Below are 22,251 nucleotides of genomic sequence, written 5' to 3'. Positions count from 1 at the left end.
GCTTCCTCGCTGCGCTTACTCAGCTACAGACTTGCTACCCTTGCTAGATAAGCAAGCACATGAGCTTGTATGTACAGGTACCTCTGTAGCTGCAGATTGGGTTTATGCCCAATTTCATGCCACTAATTTCATTTGGCTTGGGTTTTGAGAAGACTTCAGGGGAGAAAAATAGCAGTTAAATCACTCAAATAAATATACTTGGTTTACATTAAAACCTGAACTGTTACACTTTAAACAATATAGATCTAAGTTAAAAGATTAAGCTACAGCTATGCTTATAAAAAGAAGTGAGCAATTTAATTGGATTGATCAGTACCAAAAGAACAACTTAGAAGGGAAACTCTGGAACTAGAGCAAAAGTATCCTAAAAAGGAGCCGCTTACCGGGTTAGCTAAAGCTCGCAGTTTACCCTCAAGTAGAGCAAAGCAAGCTCCATCCAGCTGAACCTGCAAAATAAACTTACAGCAGTACCGAGCTATAAAAACGTTTAGGGGAGCCCTTTCCTTCTGCTGTTCTTGCTTGTGGGAGATCTATTTCTGCTCTCCTGCTGCTTTGCCAGAGCCCTCCAGTGCCTCAGAACACGGCTCTGTCCCTTTATGTCCAACACTCAAGGAAGGATTCTTTCTGTTCTGACACGAGTATTTAATTAGCTCATCAGTGGTTTATACTAAATCTAAATCATACCAAAGGACTGTTGGTGTCCTGGAGGGGTGGGTGTGCCTTGAATTTCATTTGGAAAGAAAGATGTACATTAGAAGACAACGACTCCTGAAGGTACACGGTCCCGGAAAGCAGTTACGGCAGCGAGCACGAACCGAAAAGACTGAGCATGTCCTTACGCTGGCGGTCCTCGTACAGCCGCGGGCTTCCGTGGCACTAGAAGCATTGTAACAAAAGCGGTAAGCGTTTGCAGGGCTGCAGCACGAGACCGTCTTCCGAGTCCTCTTGTCCCAGTATTAAACTGGGAGTTTCCAAGACCTGAAAAATTCCCTTGGCCTAATGCAGGAATAACCCCCCCCCAGACACCGGGTACTGCAGCTGACCTGCTTGGCCCAGCAGAAAGCAGATACTTCCCGTGGCCAAAGTCAGTTCATAACGCTGCTCTGACTACAGCTGGGTTTCAGTGAGCCCCTCGCTTAGCAAACCGTAGGAGCATCAGGCACTGGTCTGTGCCTTTGCGTTCTTTGGGTTTTTTTTTTCCTTAAACTGGTCTTCGCTGTTGGCTCACAGTCCGAGCAGTCAGTAATTGTGTGCAGTAATTGTGTTTAATCCTACGCACACCAGCCTGCAAAGCCGCCTCAGTATAAAAATGTCAAGGGCAACAAGGGGCAAGGCAAAACACCGAACAGTTCGCTTCAGTGAGGTCAGGTGTAAACAGTGCCAGTGTTTCTGTGGTCTTCTGTGGTGAATTAGCGCAAGAGAAGATGCCTGAAAACTACAGAGGCAGCTTCACCAAATGAAAAGTATGTTTGCCTGAACTTGTTCTTTTGTAAACCCATGGGCTGTTAAATTCTGATTCTTATTTCACAGTTCTCTGTACAGGCAAGAAATGTTCACAGGTCTCTTACAGGATTCGCCTCACCTGTTCAACACAAATCAGCCAGAATTGTTCTCATTCTGTAGTCTTTGCAGATCCAGGCCCGATTAAAAACTGTGACGTGCATTCCAATTTATAGACATCCACGTGATCACGGCTGAATTTACTTTTTCAGTATCATTTAATGCCATTTTGGTTCCTTCTGTGAAAAGCAGCAGTTCATCCAATTGACCTGTTTTGTAATATCAGTTGCCGTGTCATAATTTTAAATTATTTTGTTAAGGAGGCCTCCTCTCATGCCTTTCCCTTGTAACGAATGAAGTTGCTCGCTCACTTACTTACGTAATTTTGTATGCAAGAAGCATAGAAGGAGACAGCAAATCCATTAAAATAACATACCCTGAAATTACCACGGATGATGTTAGCAGAAAGGAAAAGGTAGGAGTCACACTAACGGAAAGGGCTTTTTGTTTCCTTTTTAAAGGTGCGGAACGTGTCATTACATTGAAAATGGAAATCCCTGGATCCATGCCACCTCTTATTCAGGAAATGTTGGAGAACTCTGAAGGACATGAACCACTGACCCCCACCTCAAATGGAAATACTGCAGAACACAGTCCGAGTATCTCACCGAGTTCAGTGGATAACAGCAGTGTCAGTCAATCCCCCATGGTGCAATAAGACATTTTCCAGCTACTTCAGACATTCCTAATACCTTATGTACAGGGATGAAAAGCAAGAGAAACATTTTTACTGCTGCTTAGTTTCTGGACTTAATATATATCTATATATGTATATATATATAGATAAAAACTCAACAAGGACCAAGAAATTTTCATATGTATCGATATATACTCCTTGCTGTTTAAACTCTTAAAACTAGAAAATGCAAACTTTTGAAACTCTAAATCAGCCATTTCATGCAAAAAAAAAAAAAATAGTTAAGCTTCTCTTTTCTCCTCTGAACACTCAAGAGCGCATGGTGACAAGACAGATCTCAAACTTTAAATTCTGGTTGCATTTCTGATGACTTTGTACATACAAACGTATGGCTGTACTTTCTATACTGGATGTTTGGTGCTTTCCTTTTGTCTCTCATACCCAAACCGATCAAGACACCAACCGTGGGAAATGGACTACTGTTCACATCCAGAAAAGGAAGTTTAAAGGACCGTCTGGTTGAGTTGGAATATGAAAACTTGTCTTTGATGCCCCCAGTTTACATCTCCTTCCTTGTAAAAAGTATACAAAAATTCACTGTGCTAGCGGCAGCAGTATCAGCATTACCTGCCAGATCAGTTATTCAGATGTCATTTGTTCCACTGTTAACGTCACTTTAAAATTCAAAGAAGTGGTTTCTTACCCGGCTGGTGCCCTAGCTACACAATTAACTACGGCATTTCTACAGCAGTGAGGATAGCCTCCAAGGCAGAAACACTTTTCAGTGTTACCGTGTTTTTGTTTACTTGTTCACAAGCCATTAGGGACACTCGATGGGATGATAACCAGCAGACTCATTTACAGCTTCTGAATCAGTGAGTCTAGGGTATTTCCTTAAGAATCAACTGCCAGGAATGAGCCGGGTTATCCAGCCTTCCTGGTGCTAGGGAAGTACAGCTAGGACTTCCAGAAACACAAGGAGAGAATCTGCCTTCTTGGCCTTGTTAAATCACCATGAAGCAGAGTGAAAACTGTGGTAGAATGGTTAACAGATTTAAAAGTGTCAGTTTCTTAGGTTTCATTTAAAGCACTAGTGGATTTTTTTTTTTATATATTCTAGCAAGTCTGTGATGTACTTTCACTGGCTCTGTTTGTACATTGAGATTGTTTAACAATGCTTTCTATGTTCATATACTGTTTACCTTTTTCCATGGAGTCTCCTGGCAAAGAATAAAATATATTTATTTTAAAAAAAAGCCAAGTGTGTAGAAGTACTCCCTCTAGCCCAAATTTTACACACACACACGCACGCGCGGTAGTTTTCCATTTTTTAATGTTTAAACTTCATTTCAAAAAGCAGGTTTGCTGTTTGCAACCATGACAATTAAAATGTGCTTTAGCACAGCTGTCTAGAACATCGCTACAAGCCAGTCAGACAAATACATGACATTTCAATGAGTAAAAAAGAGCATAAAACTGTAGGTGTAAGAACAAAATGTTAAAATGCCTACACACAATAATAAAAACCATCAATTACATTATCACATAAAATAAGTCAAATGTACAAAAGTTTGCGACAGAAGGGACAAAAGGACAACACAAGATATTTGTTGGAAAACATTTGTGTGCTCTTTGGGCACTTAATTAAACATATCAAAATCGTCGTCTTCATCGGACTCTGCAAAATATTTAACTTCTTTTCTAGCCCGGCCTGTCCGTGGCTTTGGGGCAGTTTCGGAAGCGAAGCCTGACTGAAAGATTTCCACATCAGAGTCCTGGTCAAAAGCGGCCTTCTTGGCTTTCTTTAGAAAAGAAAAGACAAATCAGTCGTGATGCCGTGTACGCTTCCCTTTTCATATTCCAAATTGAAGGAACCCTTCTAACACAATTTCGAAATACACCTTATTCCCCATTACCATATTAGCAACCTACAGTACTTTATGGGAAGTAATCCATTAGGTTCATTTTACAAGGAGAAAAGGGCATGGATGGAACTGACCTTGCTTGGTGTTGATTTAGGTGCTTTCTTCCCAGGGTTGTATTCACCTTCATTTTCTGAACTGGATGCTTTCCTTTTCTTTGCCCCTCTACCTTTTCCTAGGTGAGAGAATATGATTTAATTCTGGTGTTTGTGGTTTGTTTTTTTTTTTTTTTTTTTAACTAAAACCCCAGAGTTCAGCAAACTGAAAAAAAAAAAATCTAGTGAAATTACATTACCATGTAGCTATACTAAAGCTCAAATTTAGTTTACAACTCAAGCTTCTTCACAACGGCAGTGAAATACAATATATTTTCTTTTCTCAGTTTTAAATCTTTTATGCTTCTTCCAAGGTTACCCTTCACCCTAGCAATTCGAGCTGTTGGTTCAAGACAGGGACAAACTTCATTAGACCAATGACTTCTAGACTTCTGAAGTACTACAAGTCCTCAGTCACCTTCTGTGCCGATTACACAGCATTAACTCAGCTTTACTATTTAGTGAATTTACTGTTAACCTCATCAACGCTGGCACAGCCTTTACAGTGTCCTCTGATTACCCTCCTTGGTTTGCTGTGTTGTGAGGACTTTGACAACTAAGACTGGGCTTACCAAAGAATTGTGTTAAAAAAACCAAAACAAAACCAAAAACCAAACCAGAAAACCTTACTTACTAGAATTACTACCAGATTTTTACTGTCTTGTAAAAAGCTGAGTTCAAAGAAAATAAGCAGCATCAGTTCTACTGGATAAACAAAAAAACACCAGGGGGGAACAGTACAGTAGTCCGATAAAAAGTTGACGCATTATTTGCCAAGCAAAGTCAGTACCCTGTATTTGTCACAGAAAAGGTTCATTGTTGGGTATTCTACTAGTGATAAATTTACTAATAAATCACTGTGGTTCTAATTTTAGAGTCACTAGTTCTGCTTTCTCATAAAAATGATTGTGAACCTGTGTTACAGAGAGCACAGACGTGAGTGCTGAGCAGCGCAGCACCAAAACACTTACCTTTGGGCGCCGCAGTCTTCTTTGGAATGCCAAATTCTGAATCGGAGTCAGAGTTCACAGTTTCCACCTTCTTGGCCTTGGGAGCTCTTTTAGGTTTAGGGGGCGCATCTAGTTTTGCTGTTAGAAGTTAGAGATACTAAATATGTTAAATTCACATATTGGTTAGAAGTATTAAATTTTATTAGATACTCCAATTACAGCATAAATGGCGCATATTAAAACAAGATGAGCGGTTTCTGCACTTGGGGAAAACATACTTCAGCTTTTAGGCTAAAGCTGTGTGGAATAAACAGGAGGTTCCCTTTGTCATACTTCAAGATCTATCAGTGCGTTTGGTAAGTTCCAGTGTTTTTGATTAAATACTGTTTTTACTCCTTTTGAGCACAAAAAAAGGTTACCAGTAACTAAAGCAGCAACACAAGATCTCCAAGTTGGATATTTTAAACACATTTGGATACATTACAGCGTTCATGGATACAGCTTGCTGCTTGTGACATTTTTGCCTTCACAGTGATAAAACTGTAGGCCAGCCTTCCCCATGATCACTGCAGGAGTTTGAGACAGTGCATCTGACTCTGTGACACTGTTTTCTGTCAACCTCAGTGAAAAGGAACTTCAGAAAAAGCAGAAAGGACAGGAAAAGGACATATCTGTGGATTTCTTAAAGAATGTTAATTACTGCCACACAACTAGCCTTGCCATCTTTAAAAGACAGTCATCGGTATGTTCACACAACAGGTGACAAGGGATAGAATCATAGAATCATTTAGGTTGAAAAAGACTCTTAAGATCACTGGATGAAGCGTTCCGTATGCTCTCTGGGTATCTCAACTGGGAAAAAACCAGCTGTATTAGCATAAAGTAAAACTAAGCCACAAAGACATACCAGTAAGCCTGGAAAAAGTACACAGCAACTGAAAGCAGAAGGAATACTTTCTGTAAGTGTCACCAAAAGTAAGTAGCTAGTTATGAGTGACGGAGAGGGCAGCATTACCTGAAGGTACATGGTTTTAGGTCCCATAAGGCAGTGAAGTCCATCATACAGGAAATAGCTTTTCCAGCATAAGAACCATAGACTATGGGGCAGGGAAGGGAAAGATTCAAAAGTTTCATCAACTTGAAACTATGACCAAGAGACTCTTAGTAGAAGGGATCCATTTTAGATCTAGGTGACATTGTGTACGTTTTGGTCAGGTAACTGTGCCTTGCTTAGTTCCTCATGCTGTTCCTGTGCAGTGTGCATACCAGACAGAAGCCAAGTATGCGCCATCAACAAGTACTACTCAGCACATGTGCCATGAGATGTAACAATCTTCAGCAGGCCCTGAGTCCTTGAGTTTGTTAACTGATGTTAGAAGAGAGGCAGACTTCTCACTGACAAACACGGAAATGGGGAGAAGGAAATAACTGGGGAATGAAGGAGAGGAATGACACGCTGCCACAAACACTGCACTTGTTCTTCTCTTGAAGCAGAGCCTGTCATCACCAGTCAACTCCTGTGAAGTCTGCCTGCAGAACACCAAGTCCAAAGGACAGCAAACCTCTTAACTGTTATCTGGTGGCTGAAGTAGTAGTGTCCATGGCTTCCAGAACATGCATCTCCCTCTGTACTAACAACGGGATTCTGAACCGCTACCTTAGATTTTATGCCTAATGCCTGCACAAGTGGGAAGGATCACTGACAGCAACTATACCGCAGTCAGCTCAGCCAAGCTCTTCACTAGGTACTGTGACATGAAATGGAAGTCTGCAGCGGGGTCAACGTACACAGGCTCTCAAGAAGCCCAGGTTTTTGGTAGAAAGTTCAGGAATGGTATCAGTCCTACAGCTGATGCAAACAGTATGTCTCACTGCTAGAATCTCAACAGTTGGCTGGGATATTCAAGGTGAGCAGCCGCTTATAATCAAAGACTAAGACTGCTTTTCACATTTCCCTTAGGCTTACTATAAAGCACTAGAACCACAGGCTACTTGAATAGTGCATGGAAAGCAAGCTCAGCAGTCCCTTGATCCTCTGCAGTGGACACCAGAGGTCAAGAGATTTCATCTCAAATTGACTGAAGTCTGAAAAGATGCTGAACTCATACCTATTCCTTTATTTCGTCTCATTGAGAAGGAAATGTGGCTGTACAAATAGCAAGGCACAACAAATGGTTCTTCAGTTTCAGCTTTCTATCCTTACAAATCCAAGCTCTGAAGTCACAGAAAATCAAACAACTCTGGAACAATCGTTTCTGCCACACAACAGGCATTCCCAGCGTGAGGGTGAGTGGATGGAACATTACAATACCAGAAAATGGGTTTTGAAGAGGCTGCTGATGCAGGGCATGAAGACTAGAATCAAGGAGACTACTAATAGGATACTAGAAGGCCGATGAACTAAGCATGTTAGGTCATTGCTGCACTGTCAAACTGTGATCATGAAACTGTGGTCAAGTCTAATCTGGGCAAAGGAGAAGAAATGAAAACTGGTGAAAGCAACCTGTCATATTGTCATGCACTGAGAGGGAGACTCTGTCCCTAAGGCTACTCTGAAGGCAAAAATTTAACGTTTTATTGAAAGAGAGCCTGTTTATACCTATTTTGTGAGTGTAAAGGTTGATTAGAAACTCAGGAACAGATCACAACTGTATTTTAAGGTTTCAAGTTAGGTTAATAACATCACATCCAGGCCTTCAAAAAACAGAAGGGAGAAAGAGATTGAATGTTAAATTGCATCCATACCTAGCTACTGCACACAGAGTTCTCTCTTGGATTTACTGGAGTATGTAAGTTTAACATAAAAGACTATTCTATTAGAGATCAGCTATTTTGTAAACAATCTCCATTTATTATATTATACAACTTTACTAGCTGAAAGTGTTTGAAAAGCATTCAGACATTCACTGATTCAAACAGTTTCCAAATTAGACACAATGCAGCAAGAAAGAAGTTAGAAATAGAGAAGCAGTGGGGGAGAGGATTAAAAGATGCTGCCATTCACTGGTACCTAATATGAACACAAGAATTTTTTTATCCTAATTTTTAAGAGAGTAATTTTAACCAGCTGCTTTCTTGCAGATTTCCGAGATATCTTTTTTGGAAGAATCAGTACATTAAGTTCAGCTGCAAGTTGGTCAAAAGAAGTTGTAAAACACAAAGGCCACAGTATCACAGGAAAAAAAATGCTTTTGGAGGACAGAAGATTGAGCAGCAAGAAAAAAGAAAATTATCTGAAAGACATACAAGAAGGCAGGCAAAGATCTAAATGCAACAAACCCCCCCCCCCAGTCTATCATGTGCCAAGAACTGTATTTTATAACCTATTTAAACTTCTATTAGGTAAGAAAAAACATAATTTTCACCATTAATTATGGCAAGCATCTAGCATAATCTTTAAAACACATTTAGAAATAAGTGCAAGTCTTTCTCTTAAAAGTAGCACTAACAACCAATAAGCCAATACTCCCCAAGGTAGACAGAGCAAAAAACCCCATATTTCTACAAACATCCAAGCACAACCACAAAACTAAATCCAAATAATAAACACGCTCTTCTTGGAATTGTCCTTAATTCCACAAACTAAGGTCCTGCAAGATGCCAGTTCTAAAGGCCTGACTAGTAATTGAAAGAATTTATACCCCTGAAGTTTGCAGAGAGCCTTTCATCCTCTGTTTCAAGAAGATAAACAAATGTGCCAAGTGCAACTTACTGTGATACCCTACTTAGGACATAAACATTTCTTGAGGATTCCTCCTTTGCACTTGCTCTCCTTCCTCTTAAAGTAAGTTAGATCCATTATAAAAGACTATCTTCAACCCAAAGGTCATAATGTTACACTTATTCCCTGAGGGTGAAACCCTCCCATTAGTTAAACTAATCAAATGCTGAAGATCAACTCCAGTAGCCAGTGGAAACAAAGAAATTAGTATCATTAAGGAGCTGGAAGAAGTTCACACCCTATGCTGAATTTCACTGAGTTCAAAATAAATGAATGCAGTTCCCAGTTTGAAGATGTGAAGAATCAGTGCAAAGGTGGAGGAGACGAGTTTTAAGTAAATGGATTGGCTTACAGGACAATCCTATACGTACCCTTTTTAGCAGCTACTGTTTTACTTGGAATTTTCTCTGTTTGTTTTGGGGCAAAAGATGATGAGAAAACAGGAGCAGAATCCTCTTCGTCACTGTCCAGTTTTGTTGTATCTACAGTCACAGAGTATGTTTAAAATAAGATTTGTTCACTCCATATTTTAAATCATCAATATTAATTACAGTCAAAATTAATCTCAAAAAAGTGCTTCTGAAACTACAGGTAGGCTATGGATGTACTGTGACTTTCTTACCTATGACACAGGCTTTGTTCCTCTAAGGATCTGAACCTCCTTCCCCTTTCCCTTTTATAAATCTGGACATACTACTTCTACAGCTACTGTGTTGAGTTTGTGTATACCACATGAACTCCTCAAATTCCTTAACAGTTGCTATAAGATTAAATAGATCAGTGAAAACAAGCTCACCATCATCTGTCTTCTGAGAGTACGATGGAAAAGAGAAGATGTTCCCAAAGTCTTGATTTTTCTTGTCTTGAGACATTTTTCTACTTCCAAACAGGAAAAAGAAATTATATGAGTTGCATTAACTACATACTGAAGTATGTAGACATTATAATATCCGTATGAGATTAAATTCCTGTTTTAGCACTACAAAGCATTTCTAGCATTTTTGTATATGCTTGCAGCAGTCAAACCCTTAAAATCACCATTCAGCCATGAACTTCAGGCATTTTTTTTCTACAATTCTATACCAGACAAGCACAAGATGGAAAATGGAGAATGTTACAAAGTGCACTTTAACAGATGGTTTTACTGAGGGTGTGCCATAATTTGGTAAGTCATGCTTACCTCTACATAGGTCAGTTGCAAGGCTGAGATAACACACACTTAAAATGTATACATTTCTGAGGAGGAATTAATTTTACATAGTACACAGAGTAGTAACAGGTTGATGCTTCTCAGTTTTGTTCAGAGACTTCTGTATTCAAAAAAAATTATTATGAAGAAATACTCCTGAGTTACAGTACTTACTCTGGAGATGGCTTTGATTTGGCTGGGGAGAAGTCATATTCATCTTTTTCTAAACTGTCTGAGGGAACAAACTCATCCTCTCTGTCATTTGTAACTGGAGAGGCTTTTACTTTGAGCTCATCCAAATCATTGTTATTGTTGGCATCATCATCATCATCGGCATCATCTTCTTCTTCTGAGAAGTCAAAAGTATACTTGGGCCTCTCAGCTAAAAATAAATCACATATATACACAATATATACAAGATAGTTGTTTATGTTAATACATGAATTAAAGTGGAAGTCACTAAACAACCCTAGCCTCAGAGTATACAAGACAAAAGACTTGGGAATAAGAAACTTGTTTGAGCCTGAAAAAATAAAGGGACATAATTTAGAGTGTTTCCAAACATCTAACACCACTTGCAGCTTGCTCAAATACCTGCAGCTAATGGCATTATAATGTCATCACTGTGTAAGTACTTTTAAGGAATGAGAATCCTTCACTTACGATTTAGGTTTTCTTGAATCTATCACTTGAGCATTCTTCCTAATGAAGTGCTTGAAAAAATGATCAACAATTTTTCCAGAAAAATGTATAGTTTTTTCTTAAACTATCAAATATTTGTGTTTTCCAAAATTGCAGTCTGATATTTTTGCTCTTCATAGACTGTTCAGAATTTTTTTAAAATAACTTTTTACTAACTGTTTGGACTTTTGGGCCTTATTTGACAGTATAATTGCATTAGAGTAATTTTTTTTTGTTTGTAATGGTATTATCTTGTCTATTTCTTCTATAATTCACTAGTTCTTTGAGAAACTTGTATTCTAGTGTTTAAGATAAGGGTAAAGATTTCTGGACCAAGTTACAAAATCCTTCATATCAGCTCTTAAGTTCCTGGTCTTGACATAAAGATTTTTTTCACTAACCTTACAGTAAGGAAAATGTAATGCAAGCTATCTGTATGAGATAGAGCTGTCCTAAAGGAAGGTTATGGTCAAAGGAAAATTTTCAGTCACAATGCGCAATTCACAAAAGCTTGGGTACCTGCAGCTCTCCTCAGCAGAGAGTCTCTTGGAATAATCACAGGCTCATTCTCTTCTAAATCACTTTCAGACTTGGATTCATCATCTGACCATGGGTTTCGTTTCTTCACTTTTTTTGCACTGGACTTTGTAGATGATGGTGTTCTTCTTACCCTAGTACCTGCCATAAGTTAAAGCATTTATCACAGTCAAGGTAAAAATATTTTCATCTTTTCTAATCAATTATGATTCTATAAATTTAGCATAATTGTTTATCTTAAAAAGTCCTCCTTTAAATGTTATAAATTTTCTTCTCCTTCCTGAAGGAAATTTTAACTTGATGAAATTATTTCATACAGAACCTGATCTGCTGCTGCCAAACAAATCTGGTTTATGACTGAAAACATAAAAGTCTCTAATCTGAAGTTTTAGCTCCTCCACAGTCAAACTTCCCTTTTTTTTTTTTAAAGGTTGCTGGGATTTTCCAGGAAAAGAGCAAGCAGTTTTCCATTAGTCAGGGAACACGATCAGGAACAGTTATTGAAAAAATCCAGTTAGGACGGGAAGCAAAGGATACCCTATTGGGGAGGAACAATGCGGTCAGTCAATTGCAGGGCAAGTTCAGGTCAATGCTGGGCTAACTGGCTCTGGCTCAGCACCAGCTAGGGTAGATTTGAGCTGCATGTAGACAACTCAGTTGTAACTGTACTCAGTTAATCTACTCAGGTTGGATAATCCCCTGAAAAATTAAAACCAGAGCTAGTCTCAGAAGTACTTGTGTAACCACTTTTTATTCCCTTTTTAAAAAAAAAATAAATCACAAAAACAGAAAACTCAAACATTCTCTTCTATCTTTAGGTTTCTGTTTTGTTGCTGCCCTGTACTGGCTTTGTGTGGCAAAGTTCTGGTAGCAGGGGGACTACAGGGGGAAACTGCTAGAGGCCTCCCGTGCCTGCTAGAGCCAATGCCAGACGGCTCCAAGGCAGACCCGCCACTGGCCAAGGCCAAGCCCATCAGCAACGGTGGTAGCACCTCTGATAACTTATTCAACAAGGGGGAAGAAACCCCACACAACAGCAACTGCAGATAGAGAGAGGAGTGAGTATATGTGAGTGGAACAACCCTGCAGACACCAAGATCAGTGAAGAAGGAGGGGGAGGAAGTGCGCCAGGCACTGGAGCAGAGATTCCCCTGCAGCCTGTGGTGAGACCATGGTGAGGCAGGCTGTCCCCCCACGGCCCACGGAGGTCAGTGGTGCAGCAGATATCCACCCGGATGACCCCACACCGGAACAGGTGGATCTGCCCAAAGGAGGCTGTGACCCCATGGGAAGCCTGCACTGGAGCAGGTTTGCTGGCAGGGCTTGTGATCCCACAGGGGACAAGTCTGCCAAGCCATAACACGCATAACTTTTTAAAAGTCAGAATGATTATGTCAATAAGAAAATATATTTATTTAATCAAGTTTTACAATCCATACTATTACTCAGACTGAAGGCGAGTGCCATGTCCTTCAACGTCAGAGAGCATGCAAACTAGAAATTTCAGTTTGCACAGAATTAGTCTAATTATGTAAAAAAATAATCTATTTTTCTACTCACAAATTCAATGATTTGGACCCCCCCAAAAATCAAACGTAGAAAACGTAAGATCCACCACCCCCAGCAAAGCAGCCTACATAACAGAAATTTCAGCAGAGTACTTTCGAGTGTTTCCACACAGCTCTTTAGGGAAGAAAATCAGATGAAGTAGTGATTATCGTGGTATATTTCCCTTCTCACTATGTGTTAAAAATGTATTTAATGCCCAATTAGTATACACAACTAAGGTTAACTATGGCTGTGTAAGGATCTTACCAGGCTCCTTCTTCTCTCTCTTAGGTTTAGGGGGTTTAGTTGCTGTGGCTGATGTATTCAGAGAGTCATCCCCACCACCCTCAACTGGCACACCACCAAATTCTTCATCAAATTCCATTTTTATTGCTAAAGAATCAGTTTCACCCTAAAAACATAAAAAAGTTGGGCAAAATAAAATAAATTTTACCTTTATATTTCAAGATAGAACTGGAATAGCTTTGTAGAAGGTAATAAATTAAAGCAGACTAGTACATTGGAATTAGTTGAACAGTCTTGGGAAGAAGAAATCTCAATAAAAACACCTGAACAAGTAGCCAGCAGAGGCTTTCAAATATAAAAGAAATCCAGTATTAACTTCTTCATACATTAGGTCAGCAAAACAATATAAATACAGCTTTAATGAGGTCTAGCTGTTTGGATTTATGCTATCAGAGTAGAAAAATATAGCAGTTAAGTAATAATCTAAAGTAATACACCAATGGTTTTGATTTACCTTTTTCTTTTTCAGCAGTTTCCTACTGGCATCAGCTTTCATGGCGGATGTAATCTGTGGCACTATTCTTCTGCCAAAAGGTGACGGCATGGTCTCTTCCAACTGAAGTTTCTTCATCTTGGGTTTACCAACTTTGCCTTTTATTGGTTTGCCAACCATGCCAGCCAAAACATCTTCTCTTTCCTGTGCTTCTACTTTCTAATAAACAAGTGGGGTGGGGTAGGGTAAACACATTCTTTTTTAGTGAGGACAAAGTGGAACATGGTAATTATTTAAGATTCATCTCCTTTTAACATGTAGCATAAGACATCCCTTAATTCTCACTTGAATTGTAACACACTTCCCAGTAATGGAAATACAACCACTTAATCTTGGTAAATCCTTCATTACCCTGTACAGTTAAAAACTACACTTTTAATCAAGATTAAATAAATAGGAAATTTTGGACACTGCTAGATGGAAAAGTCTTTCTTTTATCAAGTTTCTGTTTCTCATGTATGTGTCTGGGTAGTAACATAACTTTTCAGTATTTCAGTATTTAATTTAAGCAGCTAGTTTCTAGAGTAATTTTTAAGGCACATTTTCTAGTCCTTTAACCAGCTTTTTTTCATAGCTTCGCATTTGACAATACTTATTACCTCAAACTATAATTATTATTACCAGTTACTACTCCCAGGTTTTGTGTCATCTGAAAGCAAATTTTCTCCTGGTCATTTTTCTGACTTGGAAAAAACCATTAAATTGTATAGATGCAACAGACAAACCCTGAGGAACATAACTAGGAACACCAATACCCAGTATTGATTTGCCACTTATCTGGGGATCTATCTGCTTTTAATCCAAAATGTGGTAATTTTAATTAATATTTTGCTTAAATTTTAATACTTCTAATTAATTAATGTTTTAAATTAATTAAAATTTAATATTTTTAGAGATATATATAAAATAAAACATACTTCAAGCTCTTCAACAAAGGCTGCTAAATCTTCTTTCCAGAGATCTGAAGAAGATTTCCTTTTAAGGTCATTTAGTTCTCTTTCCTAAAACATGAAAGTAGTATATAGAATGTAAGTTACTAAGTTACAACTAAATACTATCAAAACTAAACATTCACAGTTAGACAGCTCAGTAATTACTATATAATTTTAGAACAAGCCTTCCATGGTGACCAACCTTTGAATCTCTCTGCTTAATTAACTCTTCTACTTTCTCTTTCGTAAGTGACCACAGAGACATATTTAAGATATAGTTAAAATCAGGGCCAGAAGTTGAGGCAGAAGCAGAGGATGCATCATCATTCAGGTTCTGCGGGTCCTCCTCTTCTGCAGCCTAAAGTGAAATATTCACAATTACAAGTATTAATAATCTTAGCTCTGTGCACGAGCTGTAACACTGCTCCAAAGCACCATCACAGAGTAGCAAGGTGTCCCCCCATAGATTCAATAACCGTAATATTTTTCTGGACCTTTCCAAAACGCCATATTCCTGTGACTTTCTATTGCTGGATTATTTAATCATTATTTTCATCTTTCCACGGTAAAGCATGAAATTAAACTTGTCATCTTGGGTTTTAAAAAAGCAGAAATAAATACAGGCCAAGGTCAAATTTATTAAACTATGTTCAAAAGTCATAGCTTTATAATATTCATGTTTCATTACAGAAAATAACTACATTTTGCAATCATATGACGAATAAATAATAACAATAAAGCAGAAAAGCGGTTATATATGGGTAACTGATGCAGCTGATGTTATGTATCAGCCAGTCAGAAATCAAGTTGCCACTTTGATTTGGGTACATGAAGAAATTATCTGCATTCTTATTTTCAAACTTGTCTTATCTAGGTTTTTTCCTAAGAATTATCCATATATGATACCAATATTATGTGACAATATTTTTGTACACATTTAATGTAATTTTAAAAATGGAAGCCAATAAGGAGTAATGAATAATCTTTTTAAATTTTAACACATATAACAGTAAGTTAGACTACGAGAAAACAAACATCTGAATAAATTTATACCATTTATAACATTAACAGCATCAAATATATTGAGAGATTTCAGATTATTACCTTTTCCTGTGCTTCCTTCCACGCTTTTATTGGATCAGATTCATAGCCTCTCTGGACTAACATCTGAATCAAATCTCTCTTTGATCTGTTCTCTACAGGACACACGCACACACAAAACCAGGGAATGAAAAACAAAAAGTCAGTGTAATGGAAATAAATCTCTCACATGCAAGTACATTCTACTATATTTAAATAATTTCCAGATTTTGCCCCATTGCTAGCAATTCTAACTTACATTTACTCACCTATGGTAATTTTTCCTTGTATCTTCTCTAGAATGAACCGAGCTTGATTGTTAAGCTTGGTAGATTCTGCACCCAACATTCCCACAAGCCATTCCTTGCGTAAACTGTAATAATGTAATCGCAAATCAAAGAACTCCTTCAAGATGTCTTGCACAGTTTCATACTTCTTTAAACATCCCATATGATCAAATAGCACCTATAAAATACGTAACATACTGCTTGAGAGAGACTGCATAACTCAGACTTTGTTAACTTTTAAATATGAGTTTATTTTTATGGCACATATATATGCACCATACAAAAAGCAGTATTTTGAAGACTGAACTCAAACCTTACTATGGAACTACACAGCACATAGCTGGATAGATTTAAATTTTACTCACATGCAGATTTAAGATGAGATTTATGGTATCATGTTTTAACAGGAAGACAGCTATATAGAGAAATATGCCTGAATTCAGTTGAATGACTGAAAGATTAAAGCACAAGTTCAGTAGCACCTAATGATTCACAACTATTTAACAGTTGAAAAGCATCTTTAATAATCTTTCAGTTCAGCTGTGAAATTTGCCACTTTTCAGTTATCAAAAATTCCATCCTTCAAGTTCAAGCACAAAGTAAGAAATCATTTTTACATCATAGGTGGAATCAATCCTGCCTGACTTCTGACATCTCCACTTTAGACATTTATAGGTGAACTGGCCATCGTAGGCGCCCTCTACAGTCAACTGAAAGAAATAAGCCCCTCTGGAGGGCAATTAATCTAAAGTATCTATTTGGGAGCTGGGTGAACAATGACTAGCTCACATAACTTTAAGATGCTTACACTAGGGCGGTTTAATTCCTACACATACACAGAAAGCAGCTCTTACTATTTATTTCAGTCGGCAGAAAATGCAGGATTAAGCTGCACAACATTTTGTACTCCCTTATACATTAATTTGAAGACAAATTCTCACAGTAGTTCATATGGTTGCTTAAACCTGTGAGAAATATTATCACCTTGATTTGGTAGATTGTAAATTGCACTTGAAAAGCCAAAATAGGTTGAGCAAGGCCTTTTTCTTCTGCCAATTCTACGATCTTTATTTTTAACCTATTTTCACATACCTTTTGATTTATACAATAATAGCAACAGTAATGGTATTTTTGCTTTGTGATAATATCTGAAAGGAGTATCTGCCATAAATAAAAGTAGAACTGTTTTGTCAGTCTCTGTAAAGACAGGTTGTTTGGAAATATTCTGGCAGAAATTATCTTACAATTCAAATCCCTCTCGTAATAGGCAGACATACATATTTACTCACATTCTTACTTCCATCTTGCTACAAGCAGAACAAACCATATGAGTAGTTTACCTCACTGTTATGTCTTCAGCAGCTTAAGGATAGTGTTTTCTATACCTTACAACCTAAAATGGGATTTGTGTTGGTGGAAACATTGGTTCATTAGAGGAGTAACAGGCCTGCTTAAAGTGCAATTTTGAAAATATCATTTCTCTCAAGTTTAAAACTCAAATCTAATTATAATATGGCAGAAAGTTAGTTGTATGATCTACTTTATTTTAACCATTTTTGGTTAGCTGCACAGGAAATTTTCAGTTACAGGAAACTAACCACGCCGAGCCAGTCTAATTTGGTTTGAAAGATTCATCAAGACTAAAATGGATTTGCTGATCCATATTGACTTAATATTTGTCATCACTACAATTTTCTACCCTTCAAGCAATTTCAAATACACAATACACTGTTCAATACCAAGTACCAAAGTACACTACAAAAACATTTGAGTTTACAGCAAGCAACGGTAAGGATTCTGATAGCCAAACATGAAAAAGTTACCATAGAATTACAAGTAAGACTTGTTTGAAGCTTAAAAACTTTGTGCAGTCCAGCAGCTTCTGCCTGTGCAAGTTTTTCTTCTGTCATCTTCACAACAAATTTCACAGTTGTATCAGTGTGGTATTCCTTATAGTCAGAAATTAATGCTGGAGTTTTTTCTGTCCCATTCAACATAGGTTCTAGAACCTGTTCTTTGTATACCTATTAAAAATAGGGTAGTAAAAAACAGGAACACTTCTTAAAATCTCTAATTCCTGAAACCAACTTAACAACATAAGATTTCAAAGCTTTGTGCATTACATCTGATACCAGTTATAATTTACAGAACCAGTAGAACCTGCAAAATGCAGGCCAAGTCTAGCATAAACATAAGAAGCATCTAACAAAGACAGAAAAGTCTACTCAAAAGAGAAAGGGGATTAAATATTAATTCAGCAGTAGAAGCATGTATTCTTTGTAGTATGAACAGTAGATGGCACAAGTAGAAAATCATCTTCTACAAAGGCACACAAAAGAACGAAACCACGTTCCCTTCCATGTATGTATAATCATCAGAAATTGAGTTAAAAGTGCATCCGGATGTAGTGTTAAGTAATTTAATGAGGAACTTTTCGTGGTCTTTGTTTTTTATGTAAATGTATTTCACTGTTACCTACCTGGGTCCATGTCCTTACAGGAAGCTCTGTAATTTCTACTGTGTTCCTGTCCACCACAAATATCTCACCACTGACTACGTACTGGTTTTGACCAAGTTCCTGAATGGTTCCTTTGAAGTTTTTGTAGTTTGGGAGCTGAAATTGCAAAACCCAGCAAAGTGGTAATAATCTTTACAATAAAACATTAGAAAAGATATTTGTTTCCCATACACCATACAGCTACCACTTTATATTGCACCAATCCATCAACCAGCCTCTCATGCCTGTGAAAATCTTAAGTCATAGAAAAAATACTATAGGAAAAAAAAGAATACACACATGCAAGTGACAGGAGCAAGTATCTTAACATCTACAGAGTAGATACATGATTAAGAAGATGCAGCTGAACCTAGTGAGGTGGTAGGTTTGTTTGTTTGGTTTTTTTTTTTCTTTTCTAAAGAAAACTGCAGGCACAGATAAGGCATGACAGAAAGCAGATTAACACCCCAGTCTCACAATAACTTTACAGAAATGGTGCTACCTCCCCTAACCATTTTTTCATTCTTGTGCTGTTTGGCAAAGATAGTGGAACCCATCCAGTTTAAGAAGTAACTAACAGGGTGGGGAAGTTTTTTTTAACTGAATTGATTCCCTTATCCAGCTTACCATGCAGCCACAAACACATACCAGCATACAGAAAGGAGCTAGATGGAGGCAGAACTGCCTCTTTCAACCACAGTGAAGCTTCAACTGACTGTGAGACTACACAGAAGGCCTAGGAATCCTAAAGGAAGGGCAATGGATTGCATTAATTAAAAAAAAAAAAAGCTATTAATGGTTCCCAAGAATTTGCAAAAGGAAATTCACTATGTCATGGAAATTGATACTGCACACTCAGTGAGAAGTTGTTTCTGCTTCTATGACTTGGTAAACACAGCAAAGTAGCAATATCCATCAGTTGTAAAGTAAAGTTTGCATTATCTATATTTCATCTGTTGGTTGCAGATATTCTGGCTTCACCCAGGTATTCTTCCTGTCCAAATTTTCAAGTATATACCACTTTACTTAAAATTATAGAATTTTAAGTAAAGGAACACAAGCCAGATGCAGTTCAGAAGCTGCTAATTTACTTGAACAGTAACAATATCTTCTCCTATGCTTAGTGTTACATCAAAGAGTACAATTCAGACAAGAGAAAGGAAATGTTAAGTTTAGCTGAAGGTAAGTAGTAGTACCTCAAAGAGGAAAGAGTACCTCAACTTTTTACTGTACTGCCATGTCATAACTACCCTGTAAGACTTCCAACTGTGAAGGCTTACAGTCAGCAGACTGAAGAAAAAGTCTTCTGAAATAACTGGAACAATACCAATTGCAACATTTTTGCTTCAAGGTGAGCTTCCCCAGCGTCACCCCAACAGTCAAGTAAAGCTCCTACAAAAAATTACTGGAACAATCCAACTCAGATGGTCCAATAATCAGCGTTTCTAGAGTGACTGAATTAATTATGTAAGTACAAAATAAGATTTATTTAGCAAACATATAAAATACCAGTATATACTATTATATTTACCATTGGGTGGGGATCTAAGCCATCCAGCATTCGTCTGACATTGTTTACAATCTCTCTGGTATCGTAGTTCGGAAGTTTGCATGCCCATCCAGTACCAATTCCTTCAGCTCCATTTACTAAAACCATAGGAATGATGGGAATATACCACTCAGGCTCTACACGTTGGTTGTCATCATAAAGGAATTTAAGCAGGTTGTCATCCACTGATGGAAAAAGCAGCCTTGCTAAAGGGCTTTAAAAAAAGAAGAAGAAGAAAACTTTATCTGGAGTCCAGTAAGTGCGTAATGCTTTAACAGTCCATGAGTCCAGATATGATCTATTTGCAGATATTCCTCATGTCTTCCTTTCTCTTTGCCATTCTGAGGCTGAAAATACAATGTACATACCTCCTGAGAAAGGAAGTTCTTCCTGATGGAAGAGTGTCTTCATAACAGATGTTTGTTTCCTTCACAGTAACACATGTACACGATACACTAGTAACTGATGACATTTAACATCTACAGAAATACCGTTCTTTGAAGCATTCAGAACACACAGTTCAATGTGACAGTAGATCATCCAGTAATAAAGCAACACAGCTTGCAAATATTCCTCTTTTTCTTGCTTAATTGTAGGCATCGTAGCAGAGGTTTTGCTAGCAACTCCTTTTACTCATCTAGAACATTGTCCTGGGGGAATACGATTTCCAGCACCTCATGCAAAAGGGAAAAAAAATCTACAAAGCCATGTTGCTACAGAAATAACATATATGAGAAAGGGAGTAAAACCTGATATTTATGAACTGGGTTTGTTCAGCCTTGAGAAAAGGAGGCTCAGAGGGGATCTCATCACCATGTACCAGTACTTAAGGGGTAGCTACAAAGAAGATGGAGACTCCCTTTTTACACGGAGTCACATGGAGAGGACAAGGGGGAATGGACACAAGTTGCTCTTGGGGGGATTCCAACTGGACACCAGAGGAAAATTTTTCACACTGAGAACAGTCAACCATTGGAATAATCTCCCCAGGGAAGTGGTTGACTTGGCCACGTTGGACACCTTTAAGAGTCGTCTGGAACAGGGTGCTGGGCCATCCTGTCTAGACTGTGCTTTTCGTAGAAAGGTTGGACTAGATGATCCCTGAGGTCCCTTCCAACCTGGGATTCTGTGATGTATGTATAAAGCTTACAATTAGAGGAGGAGAAGAAACTACAAGGAATTTTAGGCAAAATATCACACTGAAATGAAGAAATAAAAGAAGCAACAGAACTTATAAAAATACAGTAATTTACATTAAGAAGCACATTCTAACACTCTGCATGCCAAATTGATTTTCAAGGTATTAGCTGTGAAAAATCAGCATCATTAAATTAGGTCTTCATTATTAATTATGTATGTGTAATTTAGCTTGATATGAAGAAACTGATCTGAAATGAAAAGAATCCATCTCAACTTTCAAGTCTATGCTGAGTTGCAGGCCTTATCACCAGCTGGCAATACATTTTCTATTGTGAAACTAAATAGATTTCACACTGAACAGGGAAACTGAAAGCTACTTCTGCAAGAAGTCATAATTTAAGATCAGTAACTAATCCGCGTGATCTACGTTTCTAGTCTTCAGCCTTATGATTCAAAGTTCAATTCCTTAAAAGCTACAGTTCCCACAACACTTCTATAACAGAAAATCATGCAAAAAATGCATGTGCAAAACCACATTTATAGATGTAAAGCGGAATCTGAGCTTCTATTAAAATATTCCAATTCTCCCCTATTCCTCTTCCATAGAAAAACCTGTAGTGTTGTGAAAGGATTAGTTTGATAACACGGGTCTTGAAAAACATGCATTTAGCTGTACGTGCGTGCTTACCTTAACATGGTGAAAATATAGCGAGGGCTGGCAGCATCCTTTCCACCATGAAGCCTGGTACCAAACTGACCAATAGGTTGTAGCAGATTAACATTGTTACTGCCAACAAAGTTCTGAGCCAAGTTGACAATAGTCATCATTAACGCTTGCTGCAAGAAAATGCACATTCGTAGTAATGAGTATGAGATAGTCTTTCCTAATCAGCCAATAAAATGGTATAATAATTCCTATACAATATTTACAATAATTATTTATTGTTTAATTTATTAAAAAATATTTTAATGCCCCCAAATAATGTGACTAACCTGAACTCAATTTCAAAAAAGTAGTCTCCCTGCGAAAGGAATGTTGTAAATCTACTACATGAGCTGCTGGCAAAACTTAATTCTTCCTCTTCCGCAGCCACATTGCCTCCCCTGATTTAAGCATCCTTACACTC

General features: G+C 37.9%; 2 protein-coding genes across 7 annotated transcripts in view; one reads left to right on the top strand and one right to left on the bottom strand.

Annotated features, from left to right (window-relative positions):
* The window catches only part of RARB (retinoic acid receptor beta), a 337,858-nt gene extending 334,405 nt beyond the window's left edge, over nt 1-3,453 (top strand). For all 5 annotated transcript variants that reach the window (XM_064444254.1, XM_064444253.1, XM_064444255.1 and 2 more), the window contains one exon: nt 2,022-3,453. In XM_064444254.1, the coding sequence (XP_064300324.1) occupies nt 2,022-2,218 (197 nt within the window). In that variant the 3' untranslated portion in view covers nt 2,219-3,453. The remainder of the gene's footprint in view (nt 1-2,021) is intronic.
* Nucleotides 3,454-3,513: 60 nt separating this feature from the next.
* Nucleotides 3,514-22,251, bottom strand: part of TOP2B (DNA topoisomerase II beta) — a 64,188-nt gene continuing 45,450 nt past the window's right edge. Inside the window, exons 20-36 of one of the 2 annotated variants that reach the window (XM_064444251.1) lie at nt 21,813-21,961; nt 19,967-20,198; nt 18,418-18,552; nt 17,762-17,962; nt 15,921-16,116; nt 15,676-15,767; nt 14,774-14,929; nt 14,557-14,640; nt 13,601-13,798; nt 13,108-13,252; nt 11,275-11,433; nt 10,249-10,456; nt 9,682-9,764; nt 9,257-9,367; nt 5,186-5,302; nt 4,197-4,294; nt 3,514-3,999 (exon numbers count right to left, since the gene is read on the bottom strand). In XM_064444251.1, coding sequence (XP_064300321.1) covers nt 3,838-3,999; nt 4,197-4,294; nt 5,186-5,302; nt 9,257-9,367; nt 9,682-9,764; nt 10,249-10,456; nt 11,275-11,433; nt 13,108-13,252; nt 13,601-13,798; nt 14,557-14,640; nt 14,774-14,929; nt 15,676-15,767; nt 15,921-16,116; nt 17,762-17,962; nt 18,418-18,552; nt 19,967-20,198; nt 21,813-21,961 — 2,526 coding nt within the window. In that variant the 3' untranslated portion in view covers nt 3,514-3,837. The remainder of the gene's footprint in view (nt 4,000-4,196; nt 4,295-5,185; nt 5,303-9,256; nt 9,368-9,681; nt 9,765-10,248; nt 10,457-11,274; nt 11,434-13,107; nt 13,253-13,600; nt 13,799-14,556; nt 14,641-14,773; nt 14,930-15,675; nt 15,768-15,920; nt 16,117-17,761; nt 17,963-18,417; nt 18,553-19,966; nt 20,199-21,812; nt 21,962-22,251) is intronic. The other variant, XM_064444252.1, reaches the window with a different exon arrangement.

The sequence above is a fragment of the Phalacrocorax carbo genome, chromosome 2, assembly GCF_963921805.1.
Source record: "Phalacrocorax carbo chromosome 2, bPhaCar2.1, whole genome shotgun sequence".
Taxonomy (NCBI): Eukaryota; Metazoa; Chordata; class Aves; order Suliformes; family Phalacrocoracidae; genus Phalacrocorax; species Phalacrocorax carbo.
Note: the sequence above shows the minus strand (reverse complement) of the source record. Positions and strands in the feature narration are given on the sequence as shown.